Consider the following 18391-nt stretch of genomic DNA (forward strand, 5'->3'; position numbering starts at 1 on the left):
TGTTACTCGTAAAGGAAATATTTAACTCATAAAAATATGAACGTAAATTTTTTTACCATTTATACCCAGATCTACATGTAAACCGTAAAACTAAATACAATAAACAATGGCGGCAACATTAGGGATGAATTACCACAAAATGTCATGCAAAATTTTAGTTTACGAGTGAGAAAATTACTGCCACAAAAAATCAGCAAACAAATTAAATGACTAACGATAGCTCATTAAAAGGAAAGAGAACGTGTTTAGTGAAGGAAAGTTGAAGAAAAGAAAACACATTGTACCATTTGAGTCGTTGATTCACTTAAATGAATGATCGCCTCTACAATTCAATGGGTCCCAAACTTTATCAGGCTGACGCTCCCTTTGGCTCCCCAGTGAATCTCTAGCGCCCCTCCCTACAGACACATATAAAAACAAACGCATCTTTCTTGATATTTAGTACGCTGCAATTTTAAAAGAGGAAGGTTAAACACTGTGAGATTGTTATGTCAAGGTTCAATAAACAAAAGATCTTTACAAGTCTAATTATCCTAACTATTAAGCAGAGAGGCGCATAAGAGTTATCTGAGAGCAATAATGAGAGTAGCGACGTAATGAGAGGAGTCGCGAGAGAAGAAGGACTCCGCTGTGCCCTAGAGGACGGACAACAATACTTACAATTAACACCAATGAATAAATAATCTGACTATATTCGCACGACATAACCTTCACTAATAACAAATATAGAAAATAATAGTTAACCTCGTCAAACTCATACCTTAGAGTCGTGCTCTGCAGCCTAAGTAGCTCAGACCACCTCGCAGGGACATACAGGACGAAGTGCATCTATAATTCTATGACTAGGCTCAAAGAAAGCTTGCATGCCTGTCAGTAGTACGGAATGGGCTTACAATACTACAAACACAAAGGTGTATTTTACAAATAGAGCCCCATTTTGTAAACCAATATATTTTTTTACAGTTTTAACTGTTTCAGCACTAGAAATTCAAGACTGCTCGGGCAAATTTAGGGCCGGACTCGTGGCCGGTCTCGCAGCCGGTCTCACGGCCAATCTCCAAATTCAGTGACCAAGGAATATCTCCCAAACTAATGAACGCAGCACTATAAAACTTTGAACACGTATTCATTAGGACCTAACGGTGATGTTTAGCACGTTAAACTTTTTAAATTTTACATCAATTCGGGAGTTTTATGGTGATACCAGTCGAAGTTCGCAGCGACCAAAGAATTTTTTCCAAACTAGTGAACATACTCGGACGAAAATTTGAATATAAATTCCTAACAACCAAATTGTGATTTTTAGCTCGTGAAAATTTATTCCAGTCGGAGTCATGTTCTGCACGTGTTGTGTACAAATCGTCAAACAAACGTACGAACTTCTGACTTCGATTTCGCGGACTGCCGCCCACTACTGCCCTTTCTTCCTCACCGCCCCCCCCCCAGATCTTTTCACCGCCCCCAGGGGGCGATATCGCCCACTTTGGGAACCGCTGCTCTACATTCACGCTGGACGCCACAAAAATGCAACAATGTACCGCAAACGACGACTAATGGTTGCCAAAAAAAAATAATTGATTACAAAAGAACTTCAGAATAAAAGTATTAAGCAAGGCATAATATGAATGAGGAAATAAATGATCGTTAATTTACATGCCAACCCATGTGTACAATTTTGTAGGAATTAAAGTACCAAATTTAATCTTAATCTAGCAAACGGAATGAATTTCATTTTTTATATTCGATAATAATGAATTTAAAAGCATTTTCTAGCAAAAAATTGAAGTTTAAATATTTTATTTAATTTCAATGAATTTCTATTAAAGTTCACTGTCCATACGTGTTATATTTGAATTAATTTACGTAACCATAATTTGAGATTTAATTGTGAAACTTAATTTAACATAGTATTTCACACAATATCCACCTTACTGACGTACAAAAACTTTCACATAGAAAGTAATGCAATATTAGCAGCGTAAAGAGTAAGAAAGTAAATTACCTTCAGGATGTCGATCTTTGAATCGCTTCTGTCGAAAATTTATTGGATTTTTTCCAAGGTAATCAGGGTAGCAACGATGGTGTTCCCCGCTGGCCGCATCGTCATGCCTAACTGCTGCAATATAATATTGTACATTTTAATTATAAAGTAATAATAAATCATGAAAACTATTTTGAAAAAAATCGTCATATGCGAAGCAAAATTATGCGTTTTAGAATAACATTATGAAAACACAAGCAATTTATAGATTATATATACGTGGACAGGTATTGAAGACATAAAATTATTCGTAGACAAAACAAGGTCGGTTGAGCTAATTTCAAGATAAAAAATGTGTGCGCTCTAATTGGGAAGTCAAAATTTTATCAACAGCTTGCATTTAGTGTGTATTGATAGAAATTATAGTTTCCTTTGCTGCTTTTAGTGGGCTGTCGCTGTGAAATTATTCAAATAAATGTTTAGGAGATGAAAAATTTTCAACAGATGTTCATGTAGGAAACAAGAATAGGTAAGATGTTTTAAAATAAAAAGCGTGACAAGCTAAAATAGAACGATTTAAGAATTATTTTCCAGTGTCCTTGTGAAAAGGCGAGCAAAAGTCATCCTGAATCTCATTATTCTCATTTATGTGGAAATTATTAGTGATAAAGTGCCTTGATATGAAACCACTTTGTTTGCTAGTTAATTTCTGTGTCTTGTTTAATTTTTAATAGTAAAAAGATCATCATACGGTATTTAATTAAGTATCCCTAGGGAAACTTAGCTCATCATTTTTAATTTATCACACAAGGAAAATTATGACTTTCGTCGATATCGTAGATATGACCTCATCGATCGCATATACGTCCAATTAACGATTATTTATATTTTTTATAAGCGTGCATAGTCATTCAAAGATTACAGGCTTATCGTCAATACTTTAATCATCAACAATCGTCACTGCAATATTTTAATTACGTGAAGTGGGATTTCTTTAAAACAATGCACCCATTCGGAAAAATATCGTTGCACGGCACATCTCCCACGAAAATTAATTAGCCATACAAAAAAAGGAATATGACTCACCACCACAGACTCGTTGCTTATTCCTAAAGTGAGGAAATTCCAGTTGGGAGTAACGTGAGTGTTGGTGCTGTTCACGATGGTCATGTCGAAGGAGAAAACTTTGCAGCCGAAATGTTGCAAGGCGTAGTCAAATGTTGTGTCTGATCCGATGCCAATAAATAAACTTGACATAATTTGTTCATCGGGCGTAAATGAAGAAAATAATTTTCAAAATTAGGAAGGTAATTTATATTCATCTTCGGAGATCTTATTTCTGAGATTTTACTTTCTTTCGGACATCCATAGTTTTTCTGGTGTTACCCTATTGTTTTAATTGCTTTACTTGTTCGCTTCCAAGTTTTCAATATGAAATCATGGATTTGTGATTTTAAATAGGCTATAATCACTGTTGTTATATTCGGTTTCAACTTCATGGTTCACTGTCAGTCATTTATTTTCTCAACACCACGGCGGGGGCGGATTCGTTCATAGTTAAGTTCTCGAATATTATTTTATTCGCAATAATGTATGGCTTCGGCGTGACGTCGGCGTTAAATAAAATACGCAAACTCCTATTTTACTAGCAATGTTCTTATTATAAGGTGTGTGAAAATTTGGAGTTCGATTTTTGAGAAACATGCAATCTTGCTAAACTATGGCAAGCTGCTCTAGTCAATATATAGGCCCGTATGCTAAATAGGGTACTAGCACTTCGAAGTAGCACTACGCACTACAAGCCGTAGTGCCTACTATAGTGCGACATGGAACACTGCGGTTGGCCTGCTAAATAGGGCACTAGCACTATGAAGTAGCACTACGCACTACAAGCCATAGAGCGGCATGGAACACTACGGTTGGTATGCTAAATAGGGCCAAAAGCATAACGCGCACTACAAAAATCTGAAGTGTCCTACACACCGCACTTCACGACGACACTACGGTATATTTAACCTTGTTTACTTCGTCAGCTATGGATCTGTTTGGCTTACAGCAAAGGCATCATCGCGTAAAAACCTCAGGAACTACATGCCATGAATATAAAAAAGTGTACCGCTTCAGTGAACAACATGTTATTCTTATGGCTGACATTTTCCTTGGCGAAACAGATGAACAGCGTAGTAGTAGAAAATACTTTTCTTGTTTTTGATACCATGCTTAGATTTTTTTTCTGGAGCCATTTTGAATTTTTCTGCAAGAACTTTCCATACTTCTCTCTTTTGTTCGATGTCTTCGATGTTCGATGAAAAGCGTGGCCTTTGAATATATGATGGGAAAGGTGCGCAGACGCATTGCGAATTTCAGCTCACCATTACAATTTTTAATAGTACCATTATATACCATCACAATTAGACATTTTACATCAATCTTCTGCAAAGAATGATAATTACTTAGGGAATAATTAACTATTTGAACACTTAACTACCATTCTTCAATAGACTCATAGCGTAGTGCGGCACTATAAAGTACTCCAACAGCGAAGTAGCACTTCAAAGTCTTTCTGCATACGAATCAGTAGTGCGACACTAAGCGACACTAAACATTGTAGAGCTACTTCGAAGTGCTTAGTGTCTGTGACGTATTTAGCATACCAACAGGACACTTCGTAGTGCATAGTGCTACTTCGTAGTGCTAGTGCCCTATTTAGCATACGGGCCATAGTCAAAGATACTTTCCTGCTTTTATTATTAGATAAAAAATTCCCGTGATATTTCAGTTTACTCATCCTAAAAACATATTACTTCGATACATCATCTATATACCTGATGCAAGACAAATATTCGGTTATACAGATTAAATCTCATGAGAAAATGAATGTTTATTAATTGAGGTAACATATTACTATTTCATTATTGAGATAAAATTTATTAATTCATCGAATAATCAATACTTCAGGCAACAAAATAAAAACATTCTAAAGTACAGGTAACAAATTACTTTGTGCTGGTTATTAAGGTTATGAAGTGGAAGGAAATTAATTATTAAACTTTTGAATTTTTTAATAATAAGCACGTATTAGGATGGAAGTTATTCAAAAATCGTCTATGTTCTCAATAACATAAAATGTTTGCCATCTGAAGATTTATCTTTGATAGATAACGTAACGAGAGAGAAAATCAGGCTTTTACCAATATTGCGCACACAGCTGACATGACGAAGCATTTTCCCAAATATCATTACTTTCATCTTCTGAAAAAAATTTATTCTACTCGATTTCATTTTATACAATGAAAATCATTTATTCACTGAGTACTTAGACAATTTTCCAGCGTAACTGCAATAAAAAATTAATTCCCAACAATTTTTTTTTTTATTTTAAAACCAATTATAAGTTATTCATTAAATTAATTCCTCCCAATCTGCATTGCAAATTCAACATCCATCAAACCATGCCAAATTTTCACTGCTATTTTCTCAAGCTCATAAGTGTTCAATGGAGCTAGAATTTTAACATTCACTATTCCTTTGAAACCAAAGCTAAAACTATTAACACGAGAAATCATACCAATTTGCATAGATACTCAGAATACGAGCCACTGTTACTGTAGATAAAATACAGTTCCCACAGTTCTAGTGCAAGTCAGATTGACTTGAACAGAACACGTCATGTGTTCTGGAAACCCACGAAAAATATCATCTGGCTATCGAGGCAGGTATATAAAGGACAGCCAAGTCATGGTTACAGTCTATGTGACGTTTGTCAAGTAATGACACTTATCTTATGAGCTTGAGAAAATAGCAGTGAAAATTTGGCATGGTTTGATGGATGTTGAATTTGCAATGCAGATTGGGAGGAATTAATTTAATGAATAACTTATAATTGGTTTTAAAATCGAAAAAAAAATTGTTGGGAATTAATTTTTTATTGCAGTTGCGCTGAAAAATTGTCAAAGTACTCAGTGACTAAATAATTTTCATTGTATAAAATGAAATTGAGTAGAATATATTTTTGAGTTTGGTAGGGAAAAGAAAACACTCTACAAGCATTTGCAAGTGACTAATCACGGTAGAACTTCTGAAATAGCAAAGAAATATAACTTAATTAATATTATTAATTTAGAATTGGGTCCATATTATATAATTTTATAGGTGAATGTCACGGAAACGAATAGGTTATCGGATAAACAGTTATCATTCAGAGATAAATTATGTGGATCGATACGACAGTAGCTCTTTCATACAATAATAATATTTAATTTACTTTAGTTTGATTGGATAGTTTTGCATCTATTTAAATATTGCAAACATTGTTCAATAATTCTGTTAAACGGTTGTAAATCGTATTATTTTAGGTCAATAAATTAATGCGATATTACTAACGTCCCTGCTTTGAACCCCGTAGGTCTGAAAAGAATTGTTAATTTCACATTTGATAGTTTAATTTTATTAACATGAAGCTAGTACACACGCTCGCTGTATGCCTGCACCTATGGGCAATTATAAGCACCGTATACGGCGGTAATGTCATGCTGGTGGGCGGAGGTCTCACGGATGAGAATGCGGCCGTGTGGAGTCGGTTCATCGAACTCGCGGTGAGAATATTAGAAAAATTAGATCAGTACTCCCTGAAGTGATTGACAGTGAGCGCATTTTCTCGCGTCCGTCCTTCCGTCACGGACGGACAGACGGACGGAGGACATAGCGCCTTTTTTCTATAAATGAGAAAATGCGCTAAACACAGCAAAAATATCATTGAATAATAGTAATTTCAATAATGTCTTTATTTTATAAAAAGTTTATTAAGTAGTAGAATCAAAAAATATTGATTGATATGTATATAATTTTTTTGTTGTATAAATATTTATAATATAAATATTATAAATATTTATATTAACACCCTGTGCTCTTGCAGGGTGGACAAGGCGTTGCAAGAGTCGGTGTTATCACGACTGCATCAGCAACTCCTGAAGACTCGGCCACTTATTACCAGGTGCTACATTTTTTGTTGAATAATTTCATTTGTTGTTTAATTTACGTAATTTGTCTTGAATTAATAGGAGTGTCTTAATAGATTATTGTCCCTTTCTTGGGATTAGGCTGAATATGCTTTAACCCACAATCGGTGAGTACAGGTTAGTACTGGACAAATATTAAATGCGAATAATGAATACCCGAAACGTACAATATCGTTAAGGAAATCATCATGATGAAAGATTTATCGCGTAAACTTTCGATAATCTGCCTTCCGGATTCAATAATCTTCATTTCACATCTCCGATGCGAAATATATTGATAGCTGAAGCGATAGCAATCTATCCTGCTAGTACTCCTTCACATGAATACTGGAAATTAGTGGGGTATATAATCACGTTAAGTTACGTATATTTAAAAAAAATCGTTAATGGGTAAATATATAAATTTTATTTCGTCTTGAGCAAATGCACCATGCCGTGTCTAACAAAAATTTCTGTGTGTGGACATAATGATATATACATAAATACATAAATGTTAACTGAAATTTGAAGAATTTCTAACAAATTAAATTTTATTCATTGAAAGGAATTTAACACTGGACTCAAGTTGTAATTTTTGCGTTCACCACAGCTGTATTAATTTTTTCATCGCTAGATTGGTGACAATTAATAACTTGAAGTTCACCTTCATGTTCACGATTATTAATTGGAATGTTTGTCATTTTCATAAGAACTCTACAATATCAATGACTTTTTTGCCCTTACTTTTTTATTTCTGCCCAGGACATGTTCTTGGCATACGGAGCAGCTTCAGTTGACTACATTCCCATCACTGAGAGGAGCCATAATGCTAACGACGCTGCGGTGATTATTATTTTATTTAAGATTCATTCAAATTTATTTTATAGACCAAATTCTGTATTATTTTCGTGAAGTCGTGGCCTGAGTGTTAATTGCATTCAATTGCAGTCGAACTGGTAATGGAACCTGGGGATTTAAAATGGGGAATTTAAATGGGGATTTTCAATGGGGATTTTATCTGGGTATAAGTGTAAGTGTAAGTTTTGCGATCAGTATCATATCTAAAAATAGTTGATTTCTGAACAAAGTGTCTTAATGGATATATATTTTTTATTTCATAGAGTGAAACGATGCAAACAATGCCATTAAAAGTCGAGTAAATGCGATTAAAACTCGAGAAGTCAGATTTATACGTAGTAACTTTTTTCTTTTACTTTGTTTATTTGTAATTCAGCGATAAATTAAATACAGAATTTATTTCTTAGGTTGCAGACCTGGTGGCTTCACAAACTGGTCTCTTTATGGGAGGTGGCGACCAGGCCAGAATATTGGCAGGGTGGGTCAACGCTGATGGGTCAGGTGAGGCTGCAGGCCAGAAGATTGGCAGGGTGGGTCAACGCAGATGGGTCAGGTGAGGCAGCAGGCCAGAATATTGGCAGGGTGGGTCAACGCAGATGGGTCAGGCGAGGCAGCAGGCCAGAATATTTGCAGGGTGGGTCAACGCTGATGGGTCAGGTGAGGCAGCAGGCCAGAATATTGGCAGGGTGGGTCAACGCTGATGGGTCAGGTGAGGCTGCAGGCCAGAATATTGGCAGGGTGGGTCAACGCAGATGAGTCAGGTGAGACTGGACCTGTTGTATTCAAATTTTGTTCATGTTTCGTAGTTTATTCACATTTTGTGGTTAGTCAAATTCCATCAGGCATCTAACGTTAAAATAACGTTGATTGAAAGTTTCAGAGGAATCAATTCATGAACAACGATCTTACAACGTCATTTGCCTAAAGGGATTCTAGCGTAAAATATGTATAATGAAGACAATCAAGAATTTTCTTACAAATTTCATTAATACTGTAATAATTTGAAGCATTATTTAATTATTAATTTGAGCATCTCTCATGCGATTATTTCTTCTAGAGAAGGTAGTGAGTGAAATCAAGTTCCGCAGCAACAAAAGCTTAACATAGCAGACATAGTGAGTCTAAGCGCTTTCTCAAGGGTACCATAAGTCGAACAAAAGTCTAATAATTCTAATTTCTGCGCCAAACGTAAGCTTAATGTTGCAGCCACTGCGAGTCTGAACGTTATCTGAAGTGCTATGAGGCATTCAAAATTATAATATTTCTAAGATCTTCATTAGCAATTACGAAAGCTTAATATTAGGACACGGCTATATAGTCTGTGTGCCCAATAAGGAATTCCCGAGGGAATATATACACTGTAAGTCAAGTAATTCCAAGTTCAGCAACGAAAAAATTCTAATGTCACAGGCATAATGTGTCTGAACGTTCTGTGAGGAGTGACCTAAGTTCTACTAAATTCCAATAATTTTAAGGTCCACGCCAACAAAATTTAACAGTGCCGATACCGCAAGTCTGAGCGTCCTACGTACAATGAGTGTTGCCTCCTGGAGAAGTAGTGAAAAAAATATGATTAAGAATAGATGTAAATAATATTATATATTTTATTGATACAAATATAGGTTAAACATTAATACAAGCCTGATATTAGACACTGCGAGTCTGAGCGCTCTACGAGGAGTGTTGTCTGCTGTAGAAGTAGTGAAAAATATACAATTCATACAAATTTGGGTTAAACATTAACAAAAGCCTAATATTACAGACACTGCGAGTCTGAGCGCTCTACGAGGGGTGCTGGCAGCGGGGGGCATCGTTGGTGGCACGAGCGCCGGGGCGGCCTGTCAGGGCACCGGACCCATGATAGATGGGGGACTATCTTATAATGCAGTCGCGTGAGTGGATTTATTGGTAGTGCAGGAGTTGTATGATCAAGAATAGCTTCTAGTTCGAAACTTCGTCAGACAATCTATGAGGGTTTTTCTAGCAAAACCACCAATCATAAACGAGGAATAAGCCACTAAGTGTCCATTGGCCGCTACTTAAACTCATGCAACTACGTGTATTTTAGCCGCTCTGTGTACTGAAGCCGATGCTTTTACTCAAGCGAGTTGTAAAAGTACGGCCTCATTGCGATTGCAAGGTGGTAATTTGTTAGTTAATTCGTTCGAATTTAGGTTCAACAAACTTCTATTTATTTTTAGAGCAACATGTTATCAACCGCCAGAGACGAATTGCTATGAATGTTCAAAATCGACATGAACAATTCAAAATCGATGGTTATGATCCATTTTGTTCATCCATTCTCTAATTTATTCAAGACAAATAGAAATTCTAAATATATATATCTCTCATAAGAAGGATGAAATAAAAAAATTTTTGATTGTTGAAGCGCTATTATTTAATTCGAATTTTTCACTTCAGTTACGGTGCGTATGCGGGAGGCTACAACCCTGACTACCCCGACGATCTGTGCTACATCGAGGACGGCGGCCTGGGGCTGGTGAGGGGCTATGTGGTGGACACCCACTTCTCCCAGCGCGGCAGGGAAGCCAGGTAATCGGAATTGAATTACCTGGTATTTTATTTGCTTCAAAATCAACTTGGAAGTTCTTGGTATGTGGTGGACACTCTTTTCTCCCAGCGCGGCAGGGAAGCAAGGTAATCGGAATTATAATACACGGTGTTTTATTTGCTTCAAAGTCAACTTGGTAATTCTGGTCATGTTGTAGACATTCACTTCTCCCAGCGCGGCAGGGAAGCCAGGTAGTCAATATTATAATACACGGTATTTTATTTGCTTCAAAATCAACTTGGTAATTCTGATCATGTTGTAGACATTCATTTCTCCCAGCTAGGCTGAGAAGCCAGGTAATCGGAGTTACAATACACGGTATTTTAATTACTTCAAAATCAACTTGGTAATTCTTGGTATGTGGTGGACACTCGTATCTCTCAGCGCAGCAGGGAAGCCAGGTAATCGAATTATAATACACGGCATTTTATTTGAATCAAAATTACCTTTGTTAATTCTCGGTATGTGGCAAATACTCTTTATTTCCCTGTGTGGCAGGGAAGCAAGGTAATCGAAATTGAAGTGTATGGTATTTTATTTGCTTCAAAAATACCTTTGGTAATTCTTGGTCTGCGGTGGATACCCATTACTCCCAGCGCGGTAAGGAAGCCAGGTAATCGGGATATCAATGTTAATGGCGATCACGCATTTGAGTGAGTTACCTGCAATTTCCTTTGTAAAGATTACATGGAATTATAATTTTCCATTGTTTATTCTTTATTATTTACTTATTAAGATAAAGAAGAATAACTAAAACATAATCGCCAGTGACGATGATGGTTTCCTAGTTGTGTCTGTCCAAGCTTGTAAGATTTAGAGTATAAAAAGTGATTGAATTCAAGGTTGCTTCTCTGAAGCTAAAGGAACATGTTGGATGAAGAACGGTATTAATTTGCTCCAAAATACTTGTTATTTGGTGGATACTTATTACTCAAAGCGTGGCAGGGAAGCAAGGTAATCGGGATTGAAATTCATGGTATTTCATTTGCTTTTGATTTCTATTGAGGAATTAATTATAAAGTTAGGCGTGTTTCTGAAATTTTTATACATGCAACAACAACCACATCAAATTGTTTGCCTCTCCCGAAAAATTCCCATGAACGGTAATTGAAATAATCATTGCCATTTTATAATCACAAATTCCATTAATTATACCAAACATTAACTAACCTAATTAATGGAGAGAAGTTAAAAAACAGATTTTACATAGGGCGTAGAACTCGACTATATAATATGGAGGAAAAGTATTGAGGAAAAACTCTCACACAGCCTCTATATTCCTGGAACACATAGAAAAAACTTTGAGAATAGATTTAATATCGTGAAAGCTAATAACGAAAGGCCTTCGTTGCAGAATACTTTTATCTCTTATTGGCCACACAGAATTTTAATAATTGATGAGGAGCATTACATTTAGTTTGACGCAACGAAAACATTTGACTGACGACAAAATTGTGTCATATTGAAATAAATTACTTTGCTGAATTATCTTTTCTGCACTTACAACATTGTGCTCCTAGGTGTGGAAAGAAAATTGTTTTAATAATTAAATGGCGATTACGCATTGGAGTGAGTTTGACATTTACTTGATAAAGATTAAATGGAATTCTAATTTTGCGCTGTTTATTCTTCATCATTCACTTAATATGAGAACGATCGAAGCATAAACACGATCGAAGCTTCCTAGTTATGTCTGTCCAAGCTTGTAAGATTTACAGAATGTAAAGTGAATTAATTCAAGGTTGCTTGTCGATCTGAAGCAAAAGAGACATGTTGAATGAAGCGTGACACGATTAGAAAAATAATCGATTGACTTTTATGTACAGAAATTTCATTTCAAAAGCAAAAAAAAAAAAAACTTCTCAAAATTCAACCAATCATCATAGAAAACGTTTCGGATTCCTACTCCATCGTCCGTTTGAAAATTCAGGCAAGCAGATAAAAAATATAACAAAAAACGATAGAGATGATAAAACCAAAATTTGCAAAAAAGTCACTCACTCTGTCTGTCTCTGTCACTCACTGCAGTGAGTGACAGAGGGCGCATTTTCTCGTCGACGAAAACGTGAAATCACGGACGGACGGACAGAGAGACAGACGGACGGATAGACCGACACGGCGAGCACAATAGCGCATTTTTTCCATAAATGAGAAAATGCGCTAAAAAGAGAGAAAAAAGTCAAAGCTCATCTATTCACACTTTCAAGTGGGTAAGAGCTAAAAGCTGAATTCAAACTAGGACACTGTTCTTCAGTTTTAAAATACACAAGGACTCTAAAATATGCAAGTCATAAGCCCCAGGAGTGGAAGCTAAAACCTCAATATCACTATCAGTAATAAGAACATCACGCTGATAGGCGTGAGCAGCACAACCCAATGAGGGAGGCACGATTATAAGTGGCCAGTCCTAAAACTCCTTCCTTTATGCTCCGTGACTCTAGAATAAAAATCACGTGACGTCATACAAACAACAACAAACAGTTTTATATGAATGGGGAGAGTATCTTTGTCTCTTTTCTTTGAAGAAATGTTGAATTTCTATGGAAATCTCTTCGTTTTAAAACTCATAAATTTCAAGCCTAAAAAATTGCCAACTTTTCAAACATTATTCAATCAAGCTAAAGGTTGGTACATTTAGGTATGATCTATTTCATGGGTGATGATTGAGTTGCTTTTGGAGACGATGACTTTAGATCCAAGCAACATGTCAGTTCGTGCTAAAATTTTGAACATTATTAATACATGTAAAAGTTCATTGTATGTAATGCTTAATGACTGATTAATTATGATAAAATGATTAATTTCCAGGTTGATTGAGTTGCTGCTGGACACGAAGACTTCAGACCCGAGCACGCAAGTGGCTATCGGCGTAGATGAAGACACCGGCGTGCTGATAGCCGAAGACGGAACTGCTGAGGTCATTATACTAGCCTATAATTATTTTTATTATTTCTGTATACTAATATAAATTTCTTATTGTTATTCATTTACATCGTCACAATAGCCTCAAATTATTCGGAATATTTCGGTATACTGTCATAAAATAATTATTATTATCTACTCACGTTTCAAACGAATTTAATTGTATAATTGCAGTAAGTTTTAAGTGAATAGGATCATTTGGAATACAAACATATGTGTTTCTTTTAAATTAAGAGTGAGCTTTTGAAAAATTGCATTTTTGGAAATCTTTTCGGACTGATATAAATGCAATGAATGCCCGCATTGGGAGATAAAATCCTTAATTTGATACAAGTATACTAACTTATGATTCAAGAAATCTTCAGGAATTTTCGCAATTAAAATTAAATGTGATTTTTCAAATAAATAATTTGAGTCGTGCATACAACCCAAGCACATGAGGACGCAAACTGCAAAACTTATTACATTAACTACGTAAATGCTTTATTAAAAATATTGTGAACTAACCGTTTCAAAGAGCAGACTAATTCAGATACAAACTTGAATACTACTGCTTATGTGGCAGTGAAGATTTGTTGAAAATAATTTTATCTGTAAAGCCAATTTTTATCTGTAAGACCAATTTTCCGTAAAATAACGAAAGTCCAATCATTTTTGTCCCGGCAATATTTTAGTGTTTTTACACTATTACATAAAACTTTGTCCCTGGATTGGCTGCTGGTTTACAGTCAAATTTAAATTTAATTTATATTTTACCAATTCGGTATGCATCATGCAAGATGCACGCTTCCAATATGCCCTTTGTCCATTCTTTTTCACGTCTCATTACACGACAGGCTTGAAGAAAACCATTACAGCTTGTAGATATTAAAAAATGTTCAAATAACACACAGCTATAGAGTTATTAGTTTAACAAAAATAACACAAAACAACAAATAACGCACAACAATATTAGTTTGCATTCAACAATACCAGTGTGAAGACATCTGCACTAGTTTAAAAACAGCAACAATAGTTTAAATACCTCTTTGAACATGACACTAGTTTAAACACAGCGTCAATAACTATGGCCTGAAATCAACGATACCAGTTGCGGACGACAATATCTGTTTGTAGACAAGAAAACCAGTCTGAGGAGAAAATACCAGTTTATTGACAGCAAATCCTGTTGATAAAAAATAAATACAATTCCTCGTGTAATATCGGCCCTCGCTCCCCCAGATCCTGGGCTCGGCGGGAGGAGCGATGGTCGTGAGCGTCGCCGCTGCTGTCAAGGACCCCGCGGCGCCCCACACGCGAACCGCGGGCGTGCGAGTCTCATACTTCACCGAGGGCGACGTGTTCAACTTGTACGATGGTGAGGCTGATGTGTTCAACCTTTACGATGGTGAGGCTGATGTGTTCAACCTGTACGATGGTGAGGCTGATGTGTTCAACCTGTACGGTGGTGAGGCTGATGTGTTCAACCTATACGATGGTGAGGCTGATGTGTTCAACCTTTACGATTGTGAGGCTGATGGCTGCAACATTGAAGTTCTCCAGGAGCTGCCAGACGGTAGAGGGTTGGAGACCATTGAGTTTGGACCGGAAGACATGGAAATAAGTATCAAGGAGCTGGCGACGTTTTCAGCGCCAGGACCCGACGGAATTCCGGCTGTTCTGTTGAAGAAGTGTGTTGGAGCACTGAAGGCTCCACTCACAATGCCCTGGAAAGCCTCGGTAACAGAGGGAATTATCCCTGAGGGTCTCAAAGTGGGACTGGTAACGCCAATCCACAAAAGAGGTCCGAGGGACAGACCCCAAAATTACAGGCCTGTGACCTTGACCTAACATGTGATCAAGGTTTTAGAAAAGGTAGTGGTCAGGAGGCTTGTCCGGTACATGGAAGAAGCTGACCTGTATAATAACGGGCAACATGATTTCCGCCGCAATCGCTCCTGTTGGTAGCAGTTACTAGAGCACCATCACCGTATTGTGGCCCAGCTGGAGGAGGGAGCTGGCGTGGACGTGGTTTACAAAGACTTTACTAAAGCTTTTGACAAAGTTGACCATGGGGTGCTCTTTAGAAAGCTGAGGCTGTTGGGGGTAGGAGGAAGCCTGTTGAGGTGGATCCACAACTTCCTTACAGATAGAGTACAAGCTGTCGCAATTGGAAACTCGAAATTGAGAGATGCGAAGGTGAAAAGCGGAGTTCCACAAGACTCAGTGCTTGGGACGATCCTCTTTCTCATCCACATTACAGTTATTGACTCGGAACTAACCCACGCATCTACTCGTAATTTGCGGACGATACAAGAGTGCTGATGAAGCTCACAAATGACCTAGACTGCGGGAGGTTACAGGATGACCTATCGTCAATCAACGATTGGGCCCTAGTGAATATTATGCAGTTCAACGGCACCAAGTTCGAAGTAATGAGATACAGAGTCCTCACTGAGATCGAGATGCCACATCGCTATTTGGCATCAGATGACACAGAAATTGAGGAGAAGCAACTAGTTCGAGATCTCGGAGTTTTGATGAGTAATGAAAGCCACGTTCGAAGCCCATATCGAAGAAATTGTCGCCCGCAGCCGACAACGGATAGAGTGGATATGGCGTTCATTTAGAACAAGAGAAGCAGCACTAATGATTGCACTCTCCAGAGCCCTTGTGCTCCCCAATCTTGAGTATTGCTGCCAACTTTGGTCACCACTCAAGGCGAGTGCAGTGCGGAAACTAGAGGCAGTGCAGCGGCCTTCAAGTACAGGATCAGCTGCATGAGGGAGCTGAACCTGGACTACTGGGAAAGGCTGAAACACCTGGAACTGTACTCACTGGAGAGAAGAAGAGAAAGGTATATCATACTGTACACTTGGCAGATGATAACCAGACTGGCTCCCAACTTTGAGAGTGAGACCTCCAGAATAGTGTCACGTTACAACGAAAGGAGGGAGAGACTGTGCGAGATTCCCCCATTCAATAACCGAGCCGTGGCCATGAGGGATATCTCCGTGAGGGATCTCCGTGAGGATACAGGCTCTCCGTGAGGGATCACTGTTTCCCTCACGGAGGGATACAGTGAGGTTGATGAGTTCAACCTATACGATGGTGAGGCTGATGGCTGCAATAGGGTAATAAGTACACAATAATTTGTGCAGTAGGCTAATAACGCTTGGCTAATGGGTGCAGTACGCTAATAAGTGTCGTTAATAAAGCGGTAGGCTGATGGGTGCAGGAGGCTGATGAGCTCAGTGGGACAATGTGTACATTTATGAATATTACATGGCATTAACACAATAACACAATAACACACTTTAAAAATGGTGGACTGTGCAATGTTCATTTTTTCTCATTTTTTGTTGTTTATCGGATGATTCCGATAAATTACCCACGATTTGAATATTACACACTGTAACCACTTTCTTTCTTAATCATTCATATTCCTAGAAGTTTGTTTGTGTTATTATAACTGTATTAAAATATTACATTGGTTTCCGCATATCCGCAGATTCCGTGGTATTCCCAAACTGGAAGACGTCCATAACAGGCAACGAACAATACATTGACGCCACTAGCAGCAATAACATCTTCTCGTCGCCTAACAAACTAATTCGCGAGTATGGAGTTTTCAGAGACGTGGCGCACCGACTATGGGACTCAAAGTAGGAACAAATTTTATATTTTAACTGAGCGATTGATCTGGGTTTTTTTCAGCCACAGTATAATTTTATTTTTTTTTTTGATAGCGCATCGACTATGGGACTCAAAGTAAAAACAAATTTTATATTTTAACTGAGCGATTGATTTGAGTTTTTTCAACTACAGAATAATTTTGATTTTTTTTTTTTTATAAGGTGGGGAACTAGGACATGACTAGCTTCCATATGACGATGGATTCAGAAATTTAAAATTCTGCTATACGATGGGATGCATGCATTTGTAATTAATGCAAGTAATTTAAAAACGTGTTGAAGTGAGCATTGACTCAATGGTTTGGAGGATCAAACATAAGCAAATTATTTTTTTTTTTTGTGTTTTTATTGATGTTCAATTTTTTATCACTTGAGCTGCGTGTTAATTAATGGCTCAACTATTAATGCATGAAGTTGTTGTGTTTTAGTGTATGATATATTTCACCTTTTTTATTGAATGATTGATCAATTAGCTCAGGAGTTAGAGCAGAATGAACATCAAATGCAGTCAGTAGAATAATTGCAATCGGAAACAAATTTTTTGGACTCAGGCTGTAACATACTGTAAAAATAGAATAGTATAATATGGTAGCGTATAGTTTAATATAGTATAGTATAGTATAGTATAGTATAGTATAGTATAGTATAGTATAGTATAGTATAGTATAGTATAGTATAGTATAGTATAGTATAGTCGTATGCTACCACGTATTATAGTTTAGTCAATACGAAAAATCAAATTTAATTCCTAAATTGCAGAGTGAACACGGTCACTAGCTATTCCTACGAGACCGGCCCGACATTTTCCGTGACCATGAAGAAAGAAGGAGGCTCAGCCGTTGTCGGGGACTCTCCAACGCTCTCGACGCGCGTGGTGTCTTACCTCAACATGGAAGTCGGCATTGACTATACTATTCTTGAAGAGCAATAAATAAAATCTATCTAAAGCTCACTTGAGTTATTATAACCTAATTCATCAACATTATAACATAATTCATCAATCCACCCGATCGGGCGGCCAAGCAGACCCAAAATAACTTTGCCTCGAGTAAATCGACGATTCGTCCACAGCATAAGCAGTCCCCGAATTTAAGTACTAAATAATATGAATATTCATACATTTTATCATTATTATCTGTATAAGATCTTTATAAAATTCAATTTTATTTCTTTAAGTTGTCGTTGTTCGTTGAAGTTTATAGAGAGCAATTGTGGTGCAGTTAGGGGATAGATAAAATACATATACAATAGAATTTGATAAATAATTTCATTTGTTACGATTAATCAATACCTCTTTTTTCACTAGGTCTAACCCATCACATGCTGGCCAGTTCAATAAATTATTTTACGAGTAATAAGAAAAAATCCAAATGCGTTATTATAAATC

General features: G+C 37.0%; 1 protein-coding gene across 1 annotated transcript; it reads left to right on the forward strand.

Annotated features, from left to right (window-relative positions):
- The first annotated feature begins 6391 nt into the window (after positions 1-6391).
- Positions 6392-17956, forward strand: LOC108675612 (cyanophycinase). Its single transcript, XM_018163639.1, has 10 exons — positions 6392-6576; positions 6897-6974; positions 7741-7821; positions 8244-8337; positions 9599-9728; positions 10258-10389; positions 13217-13325; positions 14552-14687; positions 16821-16974; positions 17764-17956. The coding sequence occupies exons 1-10, from the start codon at positions 6436-6438 to the stop codon at positions 17933-17935; spliced, it is 1227 nt and encodes a 408-aa protein (XP_018019128.1). The 5' UTR covers positions 6392-6435; the 3' UTR covers positions 17936-17956.
- The last annotated feature ends 435 nt before the right edge of the window (positions 17957-18391 follow it).

Source organism: Hyalella azteca, unplaced genomic scaffold (genome assembly GCF_000764305.2).
Source record: "Hyalella azteca isolate HAZT.00-mixed unplaced genomic scaffold, Hazt_2.0.2 contig9910, whole genome shotgun sequence".
Lineage (NCBI taxonomy): Eukaryota > Metazoa > Arthropoda > Malacostraca > Amphipoda > Hyalellidae > Hyalella > Hyalella azteca.